At 37.2% G+C, this 21,172-nt stretch overlaps 2 protein-coding genes across 4 annotated transcripts in view; one reads left to right on the forward strand and one right to left on the reverse strand.

Moving 5' to 3' along the window:
* The first annotated feature begins 7,189 nt into the window (after positions 1-7,189).
* On the forward strand, positions 7,190-10,147 carry mrpl17 (mitochondrial ribosomal protein L17). The gene is made up of 3 exons (XM_028823484.2): positions 7,190-7,472; positions 9,166-9,234; positions 9,674-10,147. The coding sequence occupies exons 1-3, from the start codon at positions 7,299-7,301 to the stop codon at positions 9,926-9,928; spliced, it is 498 nt and encodes a 165-aa protein (XP_028679317.1). The 5' UTR covers positions 7,190-7,298; the 3' UTR covers positions 9,929-10,147.
* A 4,625-nt stretch (positions 10,148-14,772) lies between these two features.
* LOC114668158 (probable ATP-dependent RNA helicase ddx6) overlaps positions 14,773-21,172 on the reverse strand; it is an 81,273-nt gene continuing 74,873 nt past the window's right edge. For all 3 annotated transcript variants that reach the window (XM_028823794.2, XM_028823795.2, XM_051920597.1), the window contains one exon: positions 14,773-20,032. The gene's annotated coding sequence lies outside the window, so the exon portion shown is untranslated. The remainder of the gene's footprint in view (positions 20,033-21,172) is intronic.

The following is a 21,172-nucleotide window of genomic DNA, read 5'->3' on the forward strand; positions in this document are numbered from 1 at the left end:
GATGAGTTGATAAATGAATGGTTAAATTGTCTTCTTTTTCGCTCCTCGATTTCTCTATCTCCCTCTCCTCTTTGTCCTCCTATGCCTTTCGCTCCTCTTTTTTAAATATGCAATGTCCCAGATGTATCAGGTGAGTTTGACAGGCAATTTCCGTCTCGAGGCTGCAGTCTCTCTCCATCATCCCTACCCTTTTCATTTACGGGGACAACATTCACTGACGCACATATAACGGACAGTAAACGGGACGATGAAATTAAACGCACTCAGCACATTGAATATACTATTATTATGTTGCCCCGCTACAAACTGAAAACCATGACTTTCAAGGAGGTAACTTTTTAATAATAATAATAATAATAATAATAATAATAATTCATTACATTTATATAGCGCTTTTCTCAGTACTCAAAGCGCTATCCACGGTTTTCTTTGTTCTTTGTGATATTTCTGACACATCTAGAATGACCATGTGACCATTCTGATAACATCATCTAACTATTAATAGTTGTTAAAAATGTAACATAGTTAAACATACTCAAACCCACCTAATCACATTCATGGTTGTGATTGTCCTAAGGGATAAAGCAAACCAGAATAAGGCACTGTTACATCGCTGGGTCCATGTGCTAAATGACACCTACACTTGCAACGCACCAATTTTGAGGATCCAATTTACCTAACATGTTTTGAGCTCTTTCTCATTCGGAACATAGTATTCAGTTCTAACCTCTGACTTTCACTCCATTACAGCCTATTGGATCAGAGCCTTTACCCTTAGAAATTGTACTTCTTCAGTTGGTCAACCAAGCACCTTCATCTCCCAGGGTTATCCAGCTTCTGGATCAATTTGAGACATCTTCTGGCTTTATTCTAGTGATGGAGCATCCACATCCATGTCAAGACCTGCTTGAATTTCTCAGTGATCAAGATCAACATAAGCTTGAAGAGTCTCTGGCCAAATTCATTTTTAGGCAGATAGTTGAAGCTGTAATTCATTGCCATGCCTGTGATGTCTTCCATAATGATCTCAAGGCCAACAATATAATTGTACAGACAGAGACTCATGAAGTTAAATTAATCGATTTTGGTGTTGGAGATCTTCTCAAGGAAACGGGTTACATCGAGTGTGATGGTAAATTAGAATGAACTTGGGATTCCTGTGTTTTTGATTATGTTTAAAGGAATTTATGATAGTCTTCTGCATTTTCTCCTAGATATATTCCCATGCTTATCACTTCAACCCATCTGGGAAAAAAAGAATATTGCAATACAAAATAACGTATGGTCACTTGGAGTCCTCCTATACAGAATGGTTTCTGGATGTGCACCCTTCCTAGGAGATGATAAAGACAGACTGGTCTTCATTTGTGACATCTCAGAGGGTAAGAAACCAGATAAGGCTAATGTGTTGAGGATAGAGAGGCATCCTTTTCAGGTTTGGTTTCCAATCTGTGCTCAGTGCTGTCAGGATAGCCTCTGATGGACTTTGACCCTAAATTAGATTAAGTGGGTTTGAGAAGGCTGTGGTTTATTAATGTTCCAACGGTCAGAAAGTCTACACTAACAAGCTAACTCTCTGTTTCCAAAACAGAATGCAAGAGTTTAATTAGTGATTGCTTATCTTCAAGAAGTGCAGATCGTCCAGCACTGGAAAATATTCTACATCATCCATGGCTGTCTTAGATATGATTTGGATTCAGCCTAAAGGCTCTTCTTGCAGAGTGGATTTAGGTAAGACTGGGTGTAGTCTACCACTTTAGAATTAAGTGGGAAAGGGGGATTAGTATATGTAGAAATATGCCTAGAAAACAAAACTATAGTTTTTATATTGCTGGGATGGGGAAGCAAGCCCAAGTGAGAGCCTATAGGCTATATAATGTGATAACCCTTCCAGCTGCCATTTAGAAGTCACAAGCCTGCTCGTTTAAATGTTTTTGGGTGGGGGGGGGGGGGGGGGGGGGGGGGCAATAGGGTAAATTTCTCTATTGCTTAACTGGGTAGTTATACATTTGTGACTGTGAAGCCCTGGTTTCACAGCCAGCTTCTCTATGTGAGGATGTGAAACCGAGAAAGCGAGACTCTGGGCAATTGCTCGCTAGTGACTTTGTTCCAGGAAATACCTTCAGAATTCAAGGTTGACAGAATTGGCAGAGTAAAGCTCTTGTAACCGACTCCTTCCACCATTAGCAGGCTGTGGCCATCTGGTATTCCCATTGTCTTCTGTCAGGAAAGGATAAGCTTATCCTCCACATTGTTCTTCAAGAAGAAATGCTACAGATGGCCAATTCCTGGATGCTCAGTTCTACAAAAGGAAGTACTCACCTGCTGCAGTGTGAAGATGGCTAATTCACCAGTACTACTTCTGTACTGGCCACCCTGATCATCAACAAGTCCTGAGGAGTGGCTTAATTATCATCCGTATCACAGAGCACTTCTGAAATATTTGCAGGTAACCTTGCAACCTTGAGTGATTTCTATTACACTAAAATATCATATTTACTGCCATTATAAGCTATTGTTGTACAACTTGTTGTTTAACAAAATGTTCATTTAAAGAAATCACTGCAAACAAAAGCACTGCAAGAAGAAATGCAGTTTGCCACCATGTGTCTGTAGATTGTGTTGACACTGTTGCCTCAAAGCCTCAGGAAGACTGTCACAGAGTCAGTTACACCACAAAGAAGCATAAAGGTTCTGCTACATTTTCAAAGTAAAGGAGCTTTTGTGAAACATGTCCCGGACACAGACAGGCGGACACCGATAGTTCACCCAACACACGTTTATTATACATTATTTACAATAATTAGTGAACACACAACCCCAAAACTTCCCCAAAGTCCAGGCCTCCTTACCTCAGGCCGCCTCCATTCCTTTCCACCTGAGCTCCGTCTCTCTTCCTTCCGACTCAAGCCATCGAATGGAGGGAGGTGGCCCCTTTTATACACACCCGGACGTGCTCCAGGTGCTTCCCGATTAGCTTCTGCCGGCACTCCCAAATGTGTCGGAAGTACCGGTTGTGCACCCGGAGACACTCCAGGTGTCCCTGGTCTCCAACGCTGAGGGCCAGGGCTCCTCGGGCATTAGGGCACCCCCTAGCGGTGACCACGGGCCCCTATAGGGTTGAGCTTCTAAGCTCTGTTCCCATGGTCCCCAAAGCCACCAGGGTGGTTGCACCCTTGTGGTCTGGAGGAGGTGTAATCTCTTCTCTGGTCCTTCTGGGCATCCCGGCTGGGTGCCACCCCCAGCCGCTTGCCACAGTGGTCACATGCTCCATATGGTCATTTAAAAATAAAATTTATTCAGTTAACAGTAATGTTTCCCAGACATTTCTGTGACAAAACGATACAAAATGTAATGTGTTAACAGAGGTGCAGAATCTGAGATACACAGTGAGCGGGTTTTCTTAAACTGAATACTTAATTTCTGATATTGAATCAGCAGTCACTTCATTTCTGTAGTTAGTTGTGTTTCTGAAATCAAACAGACTTTAATAATTATAACAACTAAAATGTGGTGAAAGCACAAACAGCACATATTTATATGGTATGGGAGTGAATAGAACACAGTCTCTCCAGTTATGAGTAATCATTGTCAATTCAGTCCAATGACTAATTTTGCATTAGTACACGGACATAAAAAAGCAAATTCTGACCATTTTCATGAGTCAGCTTGAAAACAACAGAACCAAGGCTAAAGAAATAATAAATGGACACGTGCGGCTTAAAAATAAAAGTTTATTTACAAAGGCAGCCTTAAAGTTGGGACAATCTAAAAAAGGAGACAAAGATTTGAAAAGTTAAAGATGATTTGTCTATTGAATATGCTCATCTGTAGGTGTCACACAACCTCACAATAGCAAATGTCACAAACCTGACAAACTGGCAAACCTCATTTCAAAAGTGTACTCTTAATTAAGCAGCTTTAAAGAATTTGTGTACATGAATATACCTGAAATTATTTTGGTATTCAATAATTCACATAGTAATGACATAAAAACACTTGATTTTTTTAGTATTGGTTTGAAGTAGTGTTTACGAGTTTTTTCAGCAATGAGCAGAAACTACAGCTTAATAAATTTAGCACATGAACATAGTAAGATAACAAAGGACAAAGCTGGCAACACCATGAGGATTATGTCTTTTGATTTCTCCAGTGTCTTCAGTATCATCCAGCCATCCCTGTTAAGGGGTAAACTCAGAGGCATGCAGGTGGATTAGCAGTGTGGTGTCCTGGATAATGGGCTATCTCTTGAGCAGACCACAGTTTGTCAGAGTCAAGGACTATGTTTCTGATACGGATGTGAGCAACTCTGGAGCACACGTTTCATTTTCTCTTCACTCTGTACGTCTCCGATTACAAATATAACACCAGGTCATGTCACTTGCAGATATTCTCATATTATTCTGCTCTTATGGGGTGTACTGATGAAAGTGATGAGACCAAGCATTGGTGTCTGGTGGAGAAGTTTGTTCCTTGGTACAAAGAGAATTGTCTGCATCTTAACATCAACAAAACCAAGGAACTGGTTATTGACTTGACCGCACCAAACTTACATCCAGTCACTATTTAGGGAGTGGAGGTGGAGGTGGCACAGTCCTACAGGTACATTTCTTTGACTATGAGTATGGTTTGTGATGGTCTATTGTGTATAGTTCTGTATTTACTAGATTGAAATTGCTAGTAACTTCACAATATTCTATTATCCTGATATGTGGGTTTACAATAAGATAATACTGCGATTTTTTCTTCTTCAATATTATGTATTATAATACAAATTTATAATATATCTAGAAACCACTTTCAAAGATATTCGGACCCTTGAAAAACTCTAATTTTGCCGAATAACAAATCTATTTTTTTTGTTCTCAGTGATATTTTTATTTCAAGACTTTGAAGCTTTTTTAATGCTTAATTTTATTGAGATAAAGAAATATGGAAAGCCTGTACTGATCTGATTTTTCTCTTCACCCCTAATTTGCAGATATAATTATTTATTTTTAAATCTTTTCTCAGTTGGCACATGTACCAAAACATCTCAAGCAGATGCAAGATGTGTCACAACTCTGGTTCCATGTGGTAGAGATGGATATTCCAGTCTTCCATCCTGCTACATACAGTTGGCAGAAGATTCTATGCTCACTTCTTCTTTATTGTAAGGATTTCCCAATCGCTACTGAGCTGTTGATATTGGGATATGTCTGTCGAGCTGTGCAGTGAGTGACTGCACGAGTACATGGTGCTGGAGTTCTAAAAGGTAATCCCATGTAACAGTCATTCATTTGGTAAGAGATCTTCTGTAAGTTTTAGGACTTAATCCAATTCAGTTTAGTGTTTTACTTTTGGTTCTTATCGGTGCATTTCTTGGTTGATATTTTAAAATGATGCTGCAAAATTAATGTGAGACCCCAGTTGTTTTATTTTCACAATTCATTTAATAGCTAGCAAAATGTTATTCATTTTTCAACATCTTCTTTCTTTTACTCATTGGTAGAGGAATATAAAGTAAAGTCTATATAGTAGAATAACATTCAGTGCAAAATGACAACCAAGAAGTGTTCTTCTACCTGCTAGGGCCTGGACTCTCCACAAAAGCATGAAGCAAGGAAAAGTAGGACATCAAGATAGTCAAATGTGCTGTAATCTTATTAGTCTGAGTGACTTTCACATACTTTTGAAAACTGATCAGTGGATTCTAGTAATTCTGTTCTATTTTAGTGTTTCATGATTATGTCTTGTTCCACCAAATGTCCAACCATCCATCCATTTAACTTTCTACTTCTAGTTAAGTTTTTCAATTATAATCTGTTCTGGTAATACTATGAGCCAGAAGCAAACTTTGGGTAGGGTGCCAGTACATCAAAGGGCATATTCACTCACACCTGGACTCACAAATTTAGATTCAGCAATCAACCAAAAGTGCACAGAACAGAAAGAACCGGAGTACTTGCAGAAAAGCCCTCACGAACACAGAGAATGATGTGCAGACGTATTGAAGGGAATTTTGGATATATAGAGATTTCGTCACATGTTTCTGATTACATTTCTATTACATGAGTAAAATAATGTTCAACCAAACATCTGCTTTTGGAACTCTCTTCATCCAATTCAGTGTCACAGCTAAAGTCACACTTTAGTGTAGACAGCCATTTTAAATGAGCTATTAATAGTCTAGAAACATTTCAGTTTTCTAATCTTGGGTCCCACAAAAATGTCCTCCATCAAACTAGCCACAGAGGAAATAGGAAACTCCTTCTGAACCCAATTTCAATTCATAGCTCCGCTATCCCACTCTTAGAGAAAATCTGGGAATTCTGTATGCCCTGAATGCTGACCCAGTAAGATACAGAGAACTTTTCAGATCCCACATATGAGCCAACGGTGCTCACTGTAGTTAATTTCTCAAGGTTTTCAAAGTTCTTGCAGGTTTATTTTAAATGCAAAAAATGACCAACAGGTATAGATGAATTTTTCTTACTATTATGAAGAAGTCCTCCTTTTAGGATTCTTTTGTTGTGTCTCCCTTATTCTGCATTCACTACCAAGTTTCTGCACTTGGTCAGGTAATGTAAGCACAGCAAATCAAATATGCATCTTTCTTGAATTATACCGCCAACTCTTTATCTCTATTTCAGTATCAAGAGAAAGTTGTATCTGTATATAGTATTTTTTTTTCACTCTTTTAATTTCTAATGGCTTCACGTGCTGCTACCTGCAGTTAGGACACATCACCGTGTGTAACTCCGGTTAAATAGTGACCTGAATATCGAATAAACTTTTTTGCTTTAAACAATACAAATAGATTATCATTAAAGTTAAATAATGAAAACAAAAAATGTATATAATTGACAGCTAAAAAATAAAATGTTTTGTGTAAAAATGTTACGTGGTGGAGAAAAATGGTTTTCATTTTTGATTTCAGCGCCCAAAAATATATACGAGTCACATTAAATAATCAAAACAATTTTTTCAATGTACAAATGTGTATTAATGTCCCGAATAAAAAAATAATAACCTTAGGTTCAAATTTGATCATAAATCGAAACTCTATTTAAAAATACAGCGGAGGCTAATCCAGATTTTTCCACCCGCCCCGACTGCAGGGTGACACTCAGTCGGACGGACGGTCCCTTTAATGGGGGTTACGTCACTTTGCTACGGAACCTTTCTGCGCAGCTTAGTGCCGGGTAGGAACGATTTTATTATAGGAACGACGTCAGGGTGAGCATCCACCCGAACTTTATTTTTTGAAGTGCAGCACTTTACGAGAACTGTTATTTTGTGCCGGTGTATTCAAAGTTATGCGGTTGTCTTTGGTTTCCTTAATTTCGCATGGACGCGTTGGTCGACGGATGGGCCTCGGGCCCGAGTCGCGTCTTAATCTTTTGCGAGGTCTTCTGACTGGCCTAGTGCGACACGAAAGAATTGAGACCACCTGGGCGCGGGCTGACGAGGTGCGATTCTATGCCGAAAAGGTGAGATCGATGGAGCTGCACAACTGTGGTGCTATTTTGATATGGCTGTTGTGTATGAGGACGCGTTCTTGTCGCGATGTGTACTTACTTTTTATATTCGTGTTTGAATTAATGTGCAGATGGTTTTGTTTGTGAAGTTCAACTTGGTATGTTTTAACGACAATAATAGAATTTTCTCCATCATTTACTAGTATTTTTAGATAGATACAAATATAATTTTACTCTGCATCCTTGTTTTCAATGGAGGATTAACTGTGCCAAAATTAAATGCACTCCAACGTGTTAACAACATTGACATGTCTGGCGTATGCGCGTGGTGCGTGTCACGGTGAAAAACACATCAGCCAAACGACTGATTGCTTTTCACTACGACGCGCGATTTTCGTGTCACTTTAAAATGCAGCACAAAAGCGAAAGGCACTTTAATTAATTTCCATAGAACGCGTGTCATAACTAAAACAAAACGTATTCCATTTCGATTCAACACCACGCTTTAGGAGGTCCCTGTCCTTCCAGCCCAAGGTTGGTTGGTTGTGAGCATGCGCTGATAGCGCGCTGCCGCATTTACCACCCAACAAACCACCTGACAAGGACAGCTGAAAGTAGTGAACGTGCAACCCCATAAGAAAAGGGTAGACCAATACCTGAGGTAGACAAAAAGACACGCCGGAAAGCGGGTGGCGGGGTTCCCGTTGTCAAGTGCATGAGGAGGTACATACCATCAAAGCCCGGTGTTTTGTTTGATATTTTTCCTGTAAAGCTATTTCAGAGTATTAGAATTGATGTATACCATCACATAACGTCTAGGGTTGTTCCCCTCAGAAATTTCACAAATGAATTATATCCTTTTCTTGTTGCCTTACTATTTATTTTTAACATTGATAAGAAAATTGATTACAAAAAAAAAAAAACATGAGGGATATTCAAAAACTTTCCTAACTTTTTTTACTCCATTTATTAAGAATTCCAAAAACAAATTACATCACTTTTCTACATGGCCAGCTTCCTTTGTAATGCAATTTTCCCAGTGTCGTACCGACTTTTTAATGCCCAATTACTACTTTTCCCATCTTTACTCTTTTCAACAAAAATATGAAATTGTGGAAACTTTTTGAATGTCTCTCATACTGTATATTCAAACACAAATCTTTTGTCAACTGTTAAAGTAGTGTTATATTGTATTTCATGAATGTAAGCAGTAATTTTTGTCTTGTGCAAATGTTTGGGCACCCTTCCACTTGTAATGTCTCAGAAACTCATCAACTTATTAGACCTAAATTGACTCCTTAGGACTTGTAATGAAGGGAAAGAGCTGTCATCGGGAATTATCCTTGTTATAACCCTGTATATCCTAATTTGCCTACATGTGTCACCAGGCCAGGAATGGTAACCAAGGCGTGGGTATCCCAGTGACACAAAAATACCAAGGTCACACTCCCCTTCTTATAGGTACTTGATGAATACATGGCATCCTTCTTAGTAGTTAATATTAAAAACACGCTCATCATGTTTTGATTGCAGGTCTCTTGTATGCTGTGTTGCTCTTGGTGTTACATTCAATTTGGAGTTTCATGTGTTTTAAAAGTAAATTATGGCTTAAGATGTTTATCAGTAATAATGATAAATTAACTTACAAATTCATGCAGTTTTGCCTAAACCATCATTTTTTTCTTGCTTCTTTTACTGTTTTTAGATTATCGATTATGCGAAGAAAGGAGACACGGACCAAAAGGCAATGAAACTAGCAAACTACTGGCTTACGGTAAGCTTTCTATGGTTATTATCCTGCCTAAGAAATATATCCATGCACTTTCTTTATCCACTTGGAGTACAAGAACACATTAAGAATTTGGCAAAACCAGAGTTACTCATTCAAAGGCAATTTCACTAGCAAATGCAATTAAAATAACATTCACATCTTAAAGATATGGGGGGAAACTGAGGAAAGTACATGCAGGCATGTGGAGAACGCGTAGTCCATACAAATGGCGCCCAAGCCAAACATTGATCCATGATCATGTGTAATTGTGTGCAACTGCTTCTGTAGCCAAAAAAAAAAATCAATGTATTCATCAGTACTCATTAAGTATATAACTGAATGAACATGCCTGCTTTCTCACAGTTGGTCTAATAATGCACATTTCATTGGGCTCTTCATTCAAGAATACCCTTCAAATTTTTTTTTTTTTTTTATTTTTTAGGAAAAGGACCTGATCCACAAGCTGTTCAAAGTGCTGGCTCCTAGATTTTCGAAACAAGCATCTCATTACACACACATGTACCAGATTCCAAACAGAAAGACCCTTGACAGAGCCAAAATGGCAGTGCTAGAGTATAAAGGAAATCCCTTCCCTCCCTTGATAACCCGAAAATGTGACAGCGAGAAAACACTCCTCAATCAGCTGCTTCAAGGTTACAGACTAGACATGGTACAGAAAAAGAATGCCACCTCCTAGCTGTTTGGGTTACAGTGCTTTTCAGGTAAACACAGATAGAAAATAAAAAAGGGGTTGCTAGTGGAGCCTTGGGGAAAAAAAATGAGGCCGACTGTGAGATACTTGCATTCAAGATGACTTATGTTTGTTGTGAAGATACTTCATGGTAAAAGGCTTTCATAGCTCTTATCTTGTATATTTCAGAATAATGGATTTATGTTATTGTTTTCATAATAAAAAAATACAACATAAATGTAAGGTTCAGTTTCCAAAGACCTGTTGTATAGAGCACTTCGTGTAGCTTGATCTCGAGTTACTGTGAATAGGGCTGCATGTGTCATCCATCACCAATTGATGAAAAGCAACCACAGTATGAATTCTACACTTATATAGCCCACTTGAAACTTGAGTTGTGCTTCAGTCCATAACAGTATTTACTATTTGCATCCCTTTTTTCTCTCATCTATTACAGAAGTGCTTTGGCTTCCAAACACACCATACAAATGCCACAGCGAACACACTAAACGTAGCTGCATTGATCGTACTTTTGGCACAATGAAAACACCTCTGGTTAGCACGCCAGTCCACCACAAAGCCCAGTCTGACAGGAGAAGTTTAAAGGCACTACCTAACCAAACATTTTTAAGGATAAACCTGTACATGGTAAAGTGCGGTCTCCTTAAAATCTTCTTGAGAGGCAAAACTAGAGGTTACTAAATAGGAAAGATGAGTTTTGATATAGCTTACTACTGGGAGTAAAGGGGGAAAAAAAAAACATTTATTTTAATGAAGTCAAATCTGAGAAATATGAAAATTAAGTTCCTTACTGACCTCTAACTGGCATTGCATAATACAGCTTGCAAACTGCATATCAGCTTCAATGTAAAACAGGGCTGCACCTTTTCAGACAGGCTGATGGCACTTTATTTGTAGCAGGGAGACATTTGGCTTTTTACAGAAGCACACTAAATAAATAACATAAAAATGCATGACTGTATGGCATTAGAAATTATAAGAAGAACAATCCTAGAGGTACACGTTACCAACTAAAACCTGCAAACTCCATGCTCGTGGAATGTTATAAGCCCATAATTAAATTGTTACAAAAATAAAGAAAACCACAAGGTGGCACTATTTTTTTTTTCTTCATACTGTGTGGAAATTTGACTGGAAACCAGAAGCTGCTGCATATCCACACAAGATTGTTTGACTTTCACCGCAGAAGGTGTTTTCTGGAGCTTTCATCCTTTATTCCAAAGATGTATGTGTAAGGTCACTTGGTGACTCTTAACAATTGCTATATGGAGGGACTGTAGCTAGTCGAAAGACTAGTGCATTTTTGTTCACCTGTCTTCCTGAAATCTTAAAAATTAATAAAGATTGCCAGTAAATGGATTTATAACAAAGTACTTGAACATTCTTAAAAAGTATATAATAGGCATGGTTCATTTCCTTGTTAGCAAAAAAAAAAAAAAAAATGAAAGAGGTTGGAGATGCTTGTGAGCATTCATTAGTCTGTAGTAGGATATTATTACAGGAGTACTTCTAGGAAGTGACAATGCAAAGTAAACACGCTGGGATACAGCAGCTCCACAGTGCAAACTTCACAGATGGGTATGGCTCAAAGGAAAAAAGTGAGGAAAGCAATACTCCAGCTAGAAAAGTTTACATATATGTTAATTGATCCATGTAGCTTGCAGTGATAGTTGAGAAAGAAATCTAGACCATGTTTTCATGAAGAGTGGAAATCAAGTTCAAGTTACTGATGTAATAGGGGGGGTCTTTAAGAAAAAAAATCTTGCATTGCATAATCTGCATATCAATTCATTTAGTCATATGCACATAGCATTCCAAACACCTATTGTTACTAAAAGATTGTAAATAGACCACTTACAAAAATTGAACGTGCTCCAATATGCCCTAGTGTTTGAACTGAAGACCTGTCTCATTCACTGGTCAGGAGTCCAGCACAGTAACGACTTACCCGTTGGCTAATATTGCACACAGGTAATATCTATGAAAGGCAAGCACTGAGACACACAGGGGAAAAAATATTTTTTAGAAAAGCCTCATATGTGTTCTTATCCAAGATACTTCAACAAGCAGAAGGCCGATTAACCTGTGGAGTGGCACAGCCTGCCCCTACATTATCCCATGATACATTTACATTCTTACCAGCAACTGGAGTAACGAAAGAAGGAGAGGAGGGTCTGCAATTCAAATAGATAGATAGATAGGCATTATGTTTTTATTCATAGAAGCTTGTTTCAGTGCTGGTTTATTAAAAATGTGTTTGGGACACTGCGAGCATACAGCTGTAAATTACACAACACAAGAAAGGTGAGATTTCGTTTCATGGATGTTTCTGATATTAATTACTGTTGTCCAATGTGGTCACCATAGACCACTATACCATTAGAAACTCTCTCTTTTCTGCATGAAAACATGACATTAAAATTTTTTCAAACTGCAGGGGGTAAGTAATCTAAAAATGTGTATCATTTTTGGGTGGAGAATTGCTTTAAATAAATTGGCTTCTAAACTAGTGGAAAATTTAAAAGACGACTTGCAAGATCTGATAGATTAAACACTAAATACATATGTTACAAATTATCCATTTTGAATCTAATTTATTTTCATGCAGGCTTCAGCCACTGAAGGTGTTTGACCATCTATCACTTGTTTTGCAGTTCTTCAAACCTCCTTGCTTCTATGGCACAGCAATACTGTACAAGATTACAGTCAAGTAGTACATAACTGCATGATGTTGCACGGGGCATAGAGAGAGAACACAGACAAATCTAGTTGTAAACAGGCCTCCCGTATATGCAAAGTACTTTTTTGTAATACGTTATGGAAAGAAATTTAAAATGTAGAAAATTACAAAAAAAAAAAAAATACACATTACTTGTTGGTGCCACACTTTGATCATTTGAAGTTACACATACAAAGGATATATTTTCAGTTTGTAAAATCAGCATTCACATGCAATGTTCATTGTACTACTACATACCTACATGGGACACAAATTATCTGCTCTGAACAGGTATCAAAAACATGATGGAAGGCTTCCACTCTGCTGCTAATACTGTAAAAGATGCACATAATTGCCTTTTATTAGAAGCCAGTGTTACAGATGCTTGTCAGATGTACCCCATGAAACCTGCGGCAGCAAAAACATTTTAGCGATCCTTGGACCAAAGCTTTACACAGCAAAATACAAAAACCCTGGAAAGACTATGCAGATTTCCAGTGCCTCTATTCGCTACACCCATACAGATTATGGAATTGTTGCAAGGCCCAAGGAGTAAAATCTAATTGGTCACCCTATCATTTGAGCTCACAACGTTTATTATATTTATATCAGAGGTACAAATACCTCTTGGGGGTGACTGGAGTGCCAACTCAATGTCATTTGCAGTTTCTTTATACTAAATGAGGTTGTCTCTATATCACGGTGCACCCGAGCATGAGCAGGGAGCAGTACTACATTCGAAGTTGTTTCCAAAGAATGCACGACCACATAACTCCATGACTATCACATTCACAATCTCAAGAGTCTTATCCACTTCCTGGGTGTAAAATCTACATTAAACTAGAAGAGCACACGCAACATCTTTGAAGCATATGTTGCCAACATCCCATTAAAAGCCAGCTCACCTAGCAATTTAAAACAATACTTTTTACTCAGAATAGTTTAAATGAAAAAAAAATTGCAAAATATGTAACTGAAGACACGAGAAGTGTTTTTTTTTTTCTGTAAATGGTTGCCATCAGATGAACAGCACACTCTTTGGCTTAAGTCTAGCTTTTATACTGTAATGGAAAAGTCAAACTGATCAAACTGAACATAACCTAAGACCAGGGCTCAAGAGAGAAAAGTCTAAACGAGCCCCACTTGACCTCAACACGTCATTTACCATAATCATTACCTGCACAACATTACAAATGCATATGTAACATTTCAACCAAAATGCAAAACATTGTAAGAATTTAAAAGGATGTTTTGTTATAGTTGTTTTGAACATCATGTAAAACAAACATATTAAATAACATCCTACTATAATAATTTCTGCAGAATCCACCATTGTGTGGTTGAGAAGACTTACATGAGCAAAATTCACTTGAGGCTCAAACTGCCATTAGAAAGGCCAGGATCTTAACAACGTCCAGTCATTTGTGGTACATTGTCGAGCGTTAAGTCAATTTTAATCATTTCGAGTTCTCTGAAGCTTTATTCCAAGTTTGGTATTACATAATTCAACAGGTGTCTGTTTATTTTTAGAACTAGCATAGGATACAGTTTTCTTCAAGAGTTTCATTTAAAAATGAAGGCTGCTGTCAAATCACTGGATACTATTACAACTAATGTGGGTTACACAGACAATGCATTTGTGCACAGATCATCTTGGGCCTCCCTCAAGCTCCAATGCCCAGGACAAATGTTCCTAATAACACCTTGTAGTGAAAAGTTAAGCAAAATGACACCTTTTTTTGGCTAGCTACAAAGATTACAGATGGCAATATCCTTCTTGCCTGAAGAAGAGGCCCAAGTTGCCTCAAAAGCTTGCATATTGTAATCTTTCTAGTTAGATAATAAAAAGCATCATTTTGCTTACTTCTCACTACATCCATAATGACTAACACGGTACAACAACCTAGTAGTACTAATATAACACCTTCAAATTCGTTCCCCAACACATGATCCAAAATTATGAACATACAAAAAGGTAAGAAGTTTGCAGAGGCCAGGCTGGTGGTGTAATACAAAATCTATGGTAGTGGCTCAGTACCTGTGAAATCAAACACACAATAGCCACAACCTCTGAATAGGAGAGGAGATGAAGAAGAAAAACAGACTCTGGAAAATTTTCAGTTGTCTTTTAATAAGAACATACCTCATCAGTAACAGATGGGCTATTTTTTTCTTTTTAAAACAATATTTTACTTTGCAGTTTCCATATTGCTTATGTATTTCTGTTCAAGGTATTCAACCCAACTTTTTTTTTTTTTTTTCATAAGGGGATGACAAACATGTTTGACTTTTTTATACTGATCAAAACTAAAATAATCCAGAAATTCACAAACAGAAAAAGCCTTCAACATTTTTAAAGATATTGTCTGCTTTTGATAAAGAGGAAAAATACATAAAAACAAAAGTTTGTCCCTTCGGGTCCCGACTGAAATGTTGACTGGGCCACATGAACTTAAAATGCTAGTACTATTAGTAACAGGGCCAAATAAGCTAGCCACAATTCATTTTACTCATCAGAATAAATGCATAAGCCGGCATGCCCCATACAGCTGGCAGAACTAACTTACAGTATAATAGAACTACTATGCAGAGACATACAAATAATTTGAGCCTTAAGAATCAGACGGGTTTAAATATTACTGTATAATAACTGCCACATTTCTGCTTATCTGGAAAGCTGGTCCTGTTGTTCTAACATCTAAATAGAAATCCTTACATTAAAATTTATATTCAAAGCAGAACTTGAAGAATGTTTTTTTTTTTTTCTTTTTATTTATTTCCATTTTGAACTTATCAGACACATTCAGCAATCACCAGAAGACCGATGGGACAAACTGATGTCAATTATAAACAAACACTTTAAATATAATTCAGCTTTTTTTTTTGTCATATTTGGCTAAACTACTCATTTTTATTTTGACCAGAAGAGGACATTGGTGTGAGCCTGTCAGGAGACACAAAACCACGACTAAAAAAAAAAAATTGGGGTGTTTTTTTTTTTTTTTTAGTTGTCTATGCCATGACTGATCTAAAGTGCTGAGTGTGGTCTTAGTGTCTCCGGAGTCTCACAGATATACATTACCCCCCTCCCCCCTGGAGAAGAAGAAAAAAAAAACCCTTTCCCATGTCTGTTGTAAGACGACCACAATATTATACCTGCTTTTTTTTTTTGCACTGTATCAAAAAAAACTAGATTTACTAATGGGAAAGTGTCCAACCTAAGGGAAGAGGGGAAGGGGGAAAAAAACAAAAAACTAGCCAGTTTTCAATCCAGATAAGAGCTGAAAAGGAATGGTAAAAAAATCCACATTTGAGATTTCCTTCTAACTAAAGAACAGAAATTATTTAGACAGTGCATTCATTCATCATGAAGTCTAACCCTTCCAACCACCCCAACATTGGTTTGTTCAGCATTGTTTTGAACATAATAAAAACATATCTCCCCACCAGTGGCTCCCCATTCCCCAGTTCCAATCTCAGAAACCCCAATCCCCCCCACCCCCTCCCTCCATCCCCTCCCCACCATAGTAATCCCAATGAATGGCATGTGTGACTCACTAGCTCAGCTATGATGGTACACTTGTCTGCATTCACACACCATCACCTGCCATTGGGATCACTAATAAATGTCACACATAGTTCCCCTGCTTCTAATTCTACTGGGACACCACACAATTTACTTTTGCTAAATTAAATTATTGGTTCAACGTGTATGTGTGCTTTCAATATTTGTTCAATTTACTGTGAGAGCTGTAATGTAATTAAACAAATGTGGCAGAACTGGAGGAAAGTATATGACATTTAAAAATATTGTGATGCCATCCCCATAAACTGATAATGCAGAATACAAACTGCCTAGGAATTTGGTAGCAAACCACACTAGAAGTGGCTGAGGCCAAAAGGCAACAGGGGTTAATAACTATGTTATGTAAACAAAAGTGCAGTCAATGTGAAGGTACAGAAAACAAAAGGTTTTCAGATATAGTAAAGCCACAGGACTGATTTTCCTCCAAGTCTGTAACATCTAATAAAGTTTTTTTGTATGAGCTTCAATTTATCAAAAAAACAAAACATACACACACAAGACTGACAGCAGGGGTAGTCAGCCATGAAACGTCATTACAGAAACAGCTCTCTATGTATAAACTGACCAACATTTCTTTCTTTCTTTCTTTTTTTTTTTTTTTTTAATTATTTGTTCTTGAATAACAATAAAAAACAGCAGTAAAACAAATGGTACAGCGACACTTGTGCATGTCAAAACAGGACTGGAGACAACTATCCTCTACAGTCTCATTCTAATTTGACTGCAGATGAAAGAAATTTAATCCAGTAGGATCTGTTAAATGGATTAAAATGTCTAAAAGGAATATGTTAAAATAAATGTTACAGTATCTAGACTGAAATATGAGGTGTCAAAAGTAGAGCAGAAAAACGTTTTCAAAAAGAAGGTGGTCAGCTAGATCTAAAGTGTTCAAGAAACCCCAGTGGTATGGACCATTTCAGAGGTTGGTAAGTTAAAAATCAACTGACCAATCTCACTGTTGTTCACATACAAACCAAACAGTGCACTAAGAACACACACATGCCCGTGCAGTTAGGTAGGTTTCATATTGTTTGGACGCTGCGCACTGAATTATCCAGGTACCTTAGTGATTTTGATACATTATTCTTGGAAAAAATAAATTAACAGAAGACTATTAAGAGTTTTGATTAATTTTCTGAATGTATTAAACCACAGCATAGAGTGTAAGATACTGAAGGTACTAACCTGAAGCTACTGTAATAAATCCCACCTGGATTAACCCTCTGGGTGTCAATATATAATGGAAAACAAGTGTCAATTTAAAAATCAAACTATTATTTCACTGTTGCTCCTGTGATTCTCTGGGCAAACAAATTCTCTAAACAGGGCAAAACAGCATTTTAGACAGACGGAAACAAAATTTCTCAGCTCCAAATAGAAGTCATTCACCGTTTTTTCTTTTTTTTTTTTTTTTTAAATGCTTTGTTTAGCTGCCTACTGAAAAGGAACAAGACAAATTCCTTCAGTTTTCACCAAGAAGCAGTCTTAATTTTTAAATTGCAACATGAAAGCCTACCATAAAACAAAAACGGAGAAAGCAAAAATCTGAAAACATTTTCATAAAATGGACTGGAAACCAGTTTGACTTTAAAATGGAGACAAATAATGTTAACACTGTAGCAAGATGCTCAAAACATTTATAAGGGAATAATGCCAGCAAAGTAATTTGCTCAAAAGATTAGGTAAATAAAGTCTCAGCAGCTTTTTTAATCTAACACTTTCAACAAACACAAAATAAAAAACAGCAAATTGGTCAGTTGTAGGCAATCAATTCAGAAACCTCTTATATAAGTTTTATGTGAAGCCACCCTCAGTAATGCAAGAATTTGGCATCAAGAGATAAGTTTAGATTTTTAAGAACTAACACAAACCAGCCTTTCAGTGTCATCTAAAAACTGGCAGTAAACTTAGCTTCTATTAGCCTACATGATCATATTTAAATCCAAACTGGTTTTAAAAGTCAAACAATTTTTGGTGCTGCTGGGAAAAAAAATAAGTTAAAGATTAACTCCAAACTCTGGGTGTTTTTGCAAAGTCACTTGCGGTGACAAAAATCCTTGCCATCTGTCCAGTTTGCTTTCCTGCAATGTTATATAAAATGTTCATTCCAAACTGCCAGCTGGGGCTTAACAAGCAAGTTGGGCTGGTCTAATTTATTTATATCCTGACCACTGACCCTGTTTGGGCAATCTTTAGAATGGCAGCAGAATATCACTCCTAAACTTGAATACAGCAAAACAGCAAGCCACCAGCAAGTGCAATTTAAATGTAATGTAAAAGTGCACACATTACCTGGAGCAGGAAAGCTGCTGACAAGAGTGCAAGCAAAAGACATCTGTAGGAAACTTTGCTTACAAGACACACACATGCTGCTACATTAAACCTATGTACATTTTAATAGCATATGTGTATGTAATTGTCCTATATACTGTACAATCACTCTTAGCGCAGCATTCAATAAATGCCTCCTTTCAGCTGGGATGAGAGACGAATCAAAACCCAGGTCTCTTGTAACAGAACTCATGTCCATACTGTCACAACATTCTAGCACCCTGGAACACTATGATACAATATTTACAAGTTCTTTTAAGTTGTGTTTTTTGTACATATATAATACATCTTACTATACAATAAACAAGTGCAGCCAAATTCCTGTTTTATATGAAAAAATAAGTTTTTGTTGTATGTGTCCATCTTACATTAATTTTGTGAGGCAAGTGTATTTTTGTTTCGTTTCACTCCTGCAAAGGAATACCATTACCAACTCAATTCCCCTATCCAAAAGTCAAAATATTGTTTTTTTTTTTTGAAGGAACACTGTTTTATATGTGTATATAATATATATATATTAAACAAAAAAAAAAAAGGCGCTTTGCTGGTGAGTTCTACAGTCGCTGACTGCTCAAATGTTCACAGTAGGTTCAGGCTCCAGTCCCCAGTAGAGATTTATTCCAACACAAAGCAGTACTGTTGCTGAAAATGGCTGGTGGAATAGGAGCAGCAAAATAAAACATCCCTGAAAGCTCCTATCCTTCTGACCAACATCATTATCAGAAATTGTGCGAATAAAGCATTTTCCAAATTTTGCACAGCTGAAAAAAGAAAAACTGGTGAGGGAGAGGAAAACAAAAAAAAAAAAAAGTTTTCATCTGTATGTCATCAATGGCTCCAAACGTGTGGATACACTTACTAACAGATCCCTTAGAATGGCATTCCAGTTTTTGTATTACAAGAACCTGGAGCATTTGTTGTTAAATATTACAGAAATTATTCATTATACTCAATATTTTCTCATTGATGGGGCTCTGCTACAAAATGTCCTGTTTTTAAAATGATGCTTTTTGGATAAAATGGAAGTAGAAATACCAAAATGCTATCTTAAAGCCCCACTCCTCTTAGAGCTGATGTCAGTCAAAGGCTTTTCTTCCTTCAGCTCCTCTGGTAATTTTGCTTTGGGTAGCTCAACGGCAAAATCAGTTACAGATTAAGGCACTTGAGACTGAAGTACAACAGATGATAGGCTTCAATCAGAAGGGATGATTTACTGACTCCAACTGGATATATGCTCGGTCTCAGTCTTTCCACTGGAGTTTGACAGATGCCATATTTTCTGCTTTCAGCTCTGCTTCACAGTATGAAACACAGACATGTGAACCTTATTGTGTAAACTCTTGGGTTGAGCCTGAGCAGATCAGTATATTTTTAAAGTGAAAAGGTGGGGACACAGAAGTTCTCTTGCACTGAGCCAGGTATCTATCAGGAGTGGGCACACAATTTCGTGGACCTGCAAAACAAACATTTTTTAATATACATGATGCAGATATTTTACTAACTGGCTTTAAACTCTATTATTACTTTTATTTTAAATCAAATAGTTTTTCACGTTTGGAAAATTGTACAAAATTATTGCTATAAATCAAAGCATGTAAGAGTAATAACCAGTTTTGCATTTATATTATATTTTCACTATATATAGCATATATCCCAGCATGACTTATAACAGTTATTTACAAAATTCAGTAATGTGTGGTTGTAATAGTCTTCAATATGTTAGTCACATGTTTTCTTAATAACCTTACAAAAACTGAGAGCATTTGCTATCATTTAATAAAACTTCTACATTCCTTGGACACAAACATGAAGCAAATTTTGTCAACTTCTATATAAAGCTGTCTACCTTCATTTGATGTAGGTAGCTATTTTTCCATGGGAGTTGTGCTGGCCTGTACTACTGCAGTAGAACATAATTAATGCAATAAGCATAGCTCACTGACACATTTTATTGACCAGTTTATTTACATACTTAACTTTATCTATGGTCACATTCTCAGGGGAGAGATCCAAAGAATGGAAATATGCATATATAGGTTTAAAACAAGTTTAGGGTTTTGTACCACAACTCCCATTGAATATTTTTAATTTTGCTATGTTGAAAAATCTAACTTGCACTCCTAAATGTTTTTTTTCTACTCCTGTAAAAGATACTTGTGTTCATTTCAATGCACCTGTGTTCAACTGTATGTCTGCACAATAAACATCAAATTTATAAGGACTTACAACTAAAACAGCAGAGCAGCCCAGCTGTTGTGAAGATATAAGAGCTGCCTATGGAACGTCAAGATTAAGTTGTTAGGAGGAGGAATGTTATTAAAAAAGCTCGGAACCTTCCTCAGAGCACTGTGAAGTACACAACACAAAATGGGGAAAAAATAGGCTGTTCCACCAAACTTAGAAATTGGACAAGAAGGGCAACTGTCAGAAGAGGGGCCAACAGGTCAGCTGTAACACTGACAGAGTGAGTTCTTTGGCTGAAACTAGATAACCTGTCCAGGCATAAACAATCTCTTCAGTATTTTTCAGATTCTGCCTTGGGGGAATAACTAGAAGGAAGTGTTTTTTTGTTTGGCAGAAGCCATGTAACTAT

Source organism: Erpetoichthys calabaricus, chromosome 17, assembly GCF_900747795.2.
Source record: "Erpetoichthys calabaricus chromosome 17, fErpCal1.3, whole genome shotgun sequence".
NCBI lineage: Eukaryota > Metazoa > Chordata > Cladistia > Polypteriformes > Polypteridae > Erpetoichthys > Erpetoichthys calabaricus.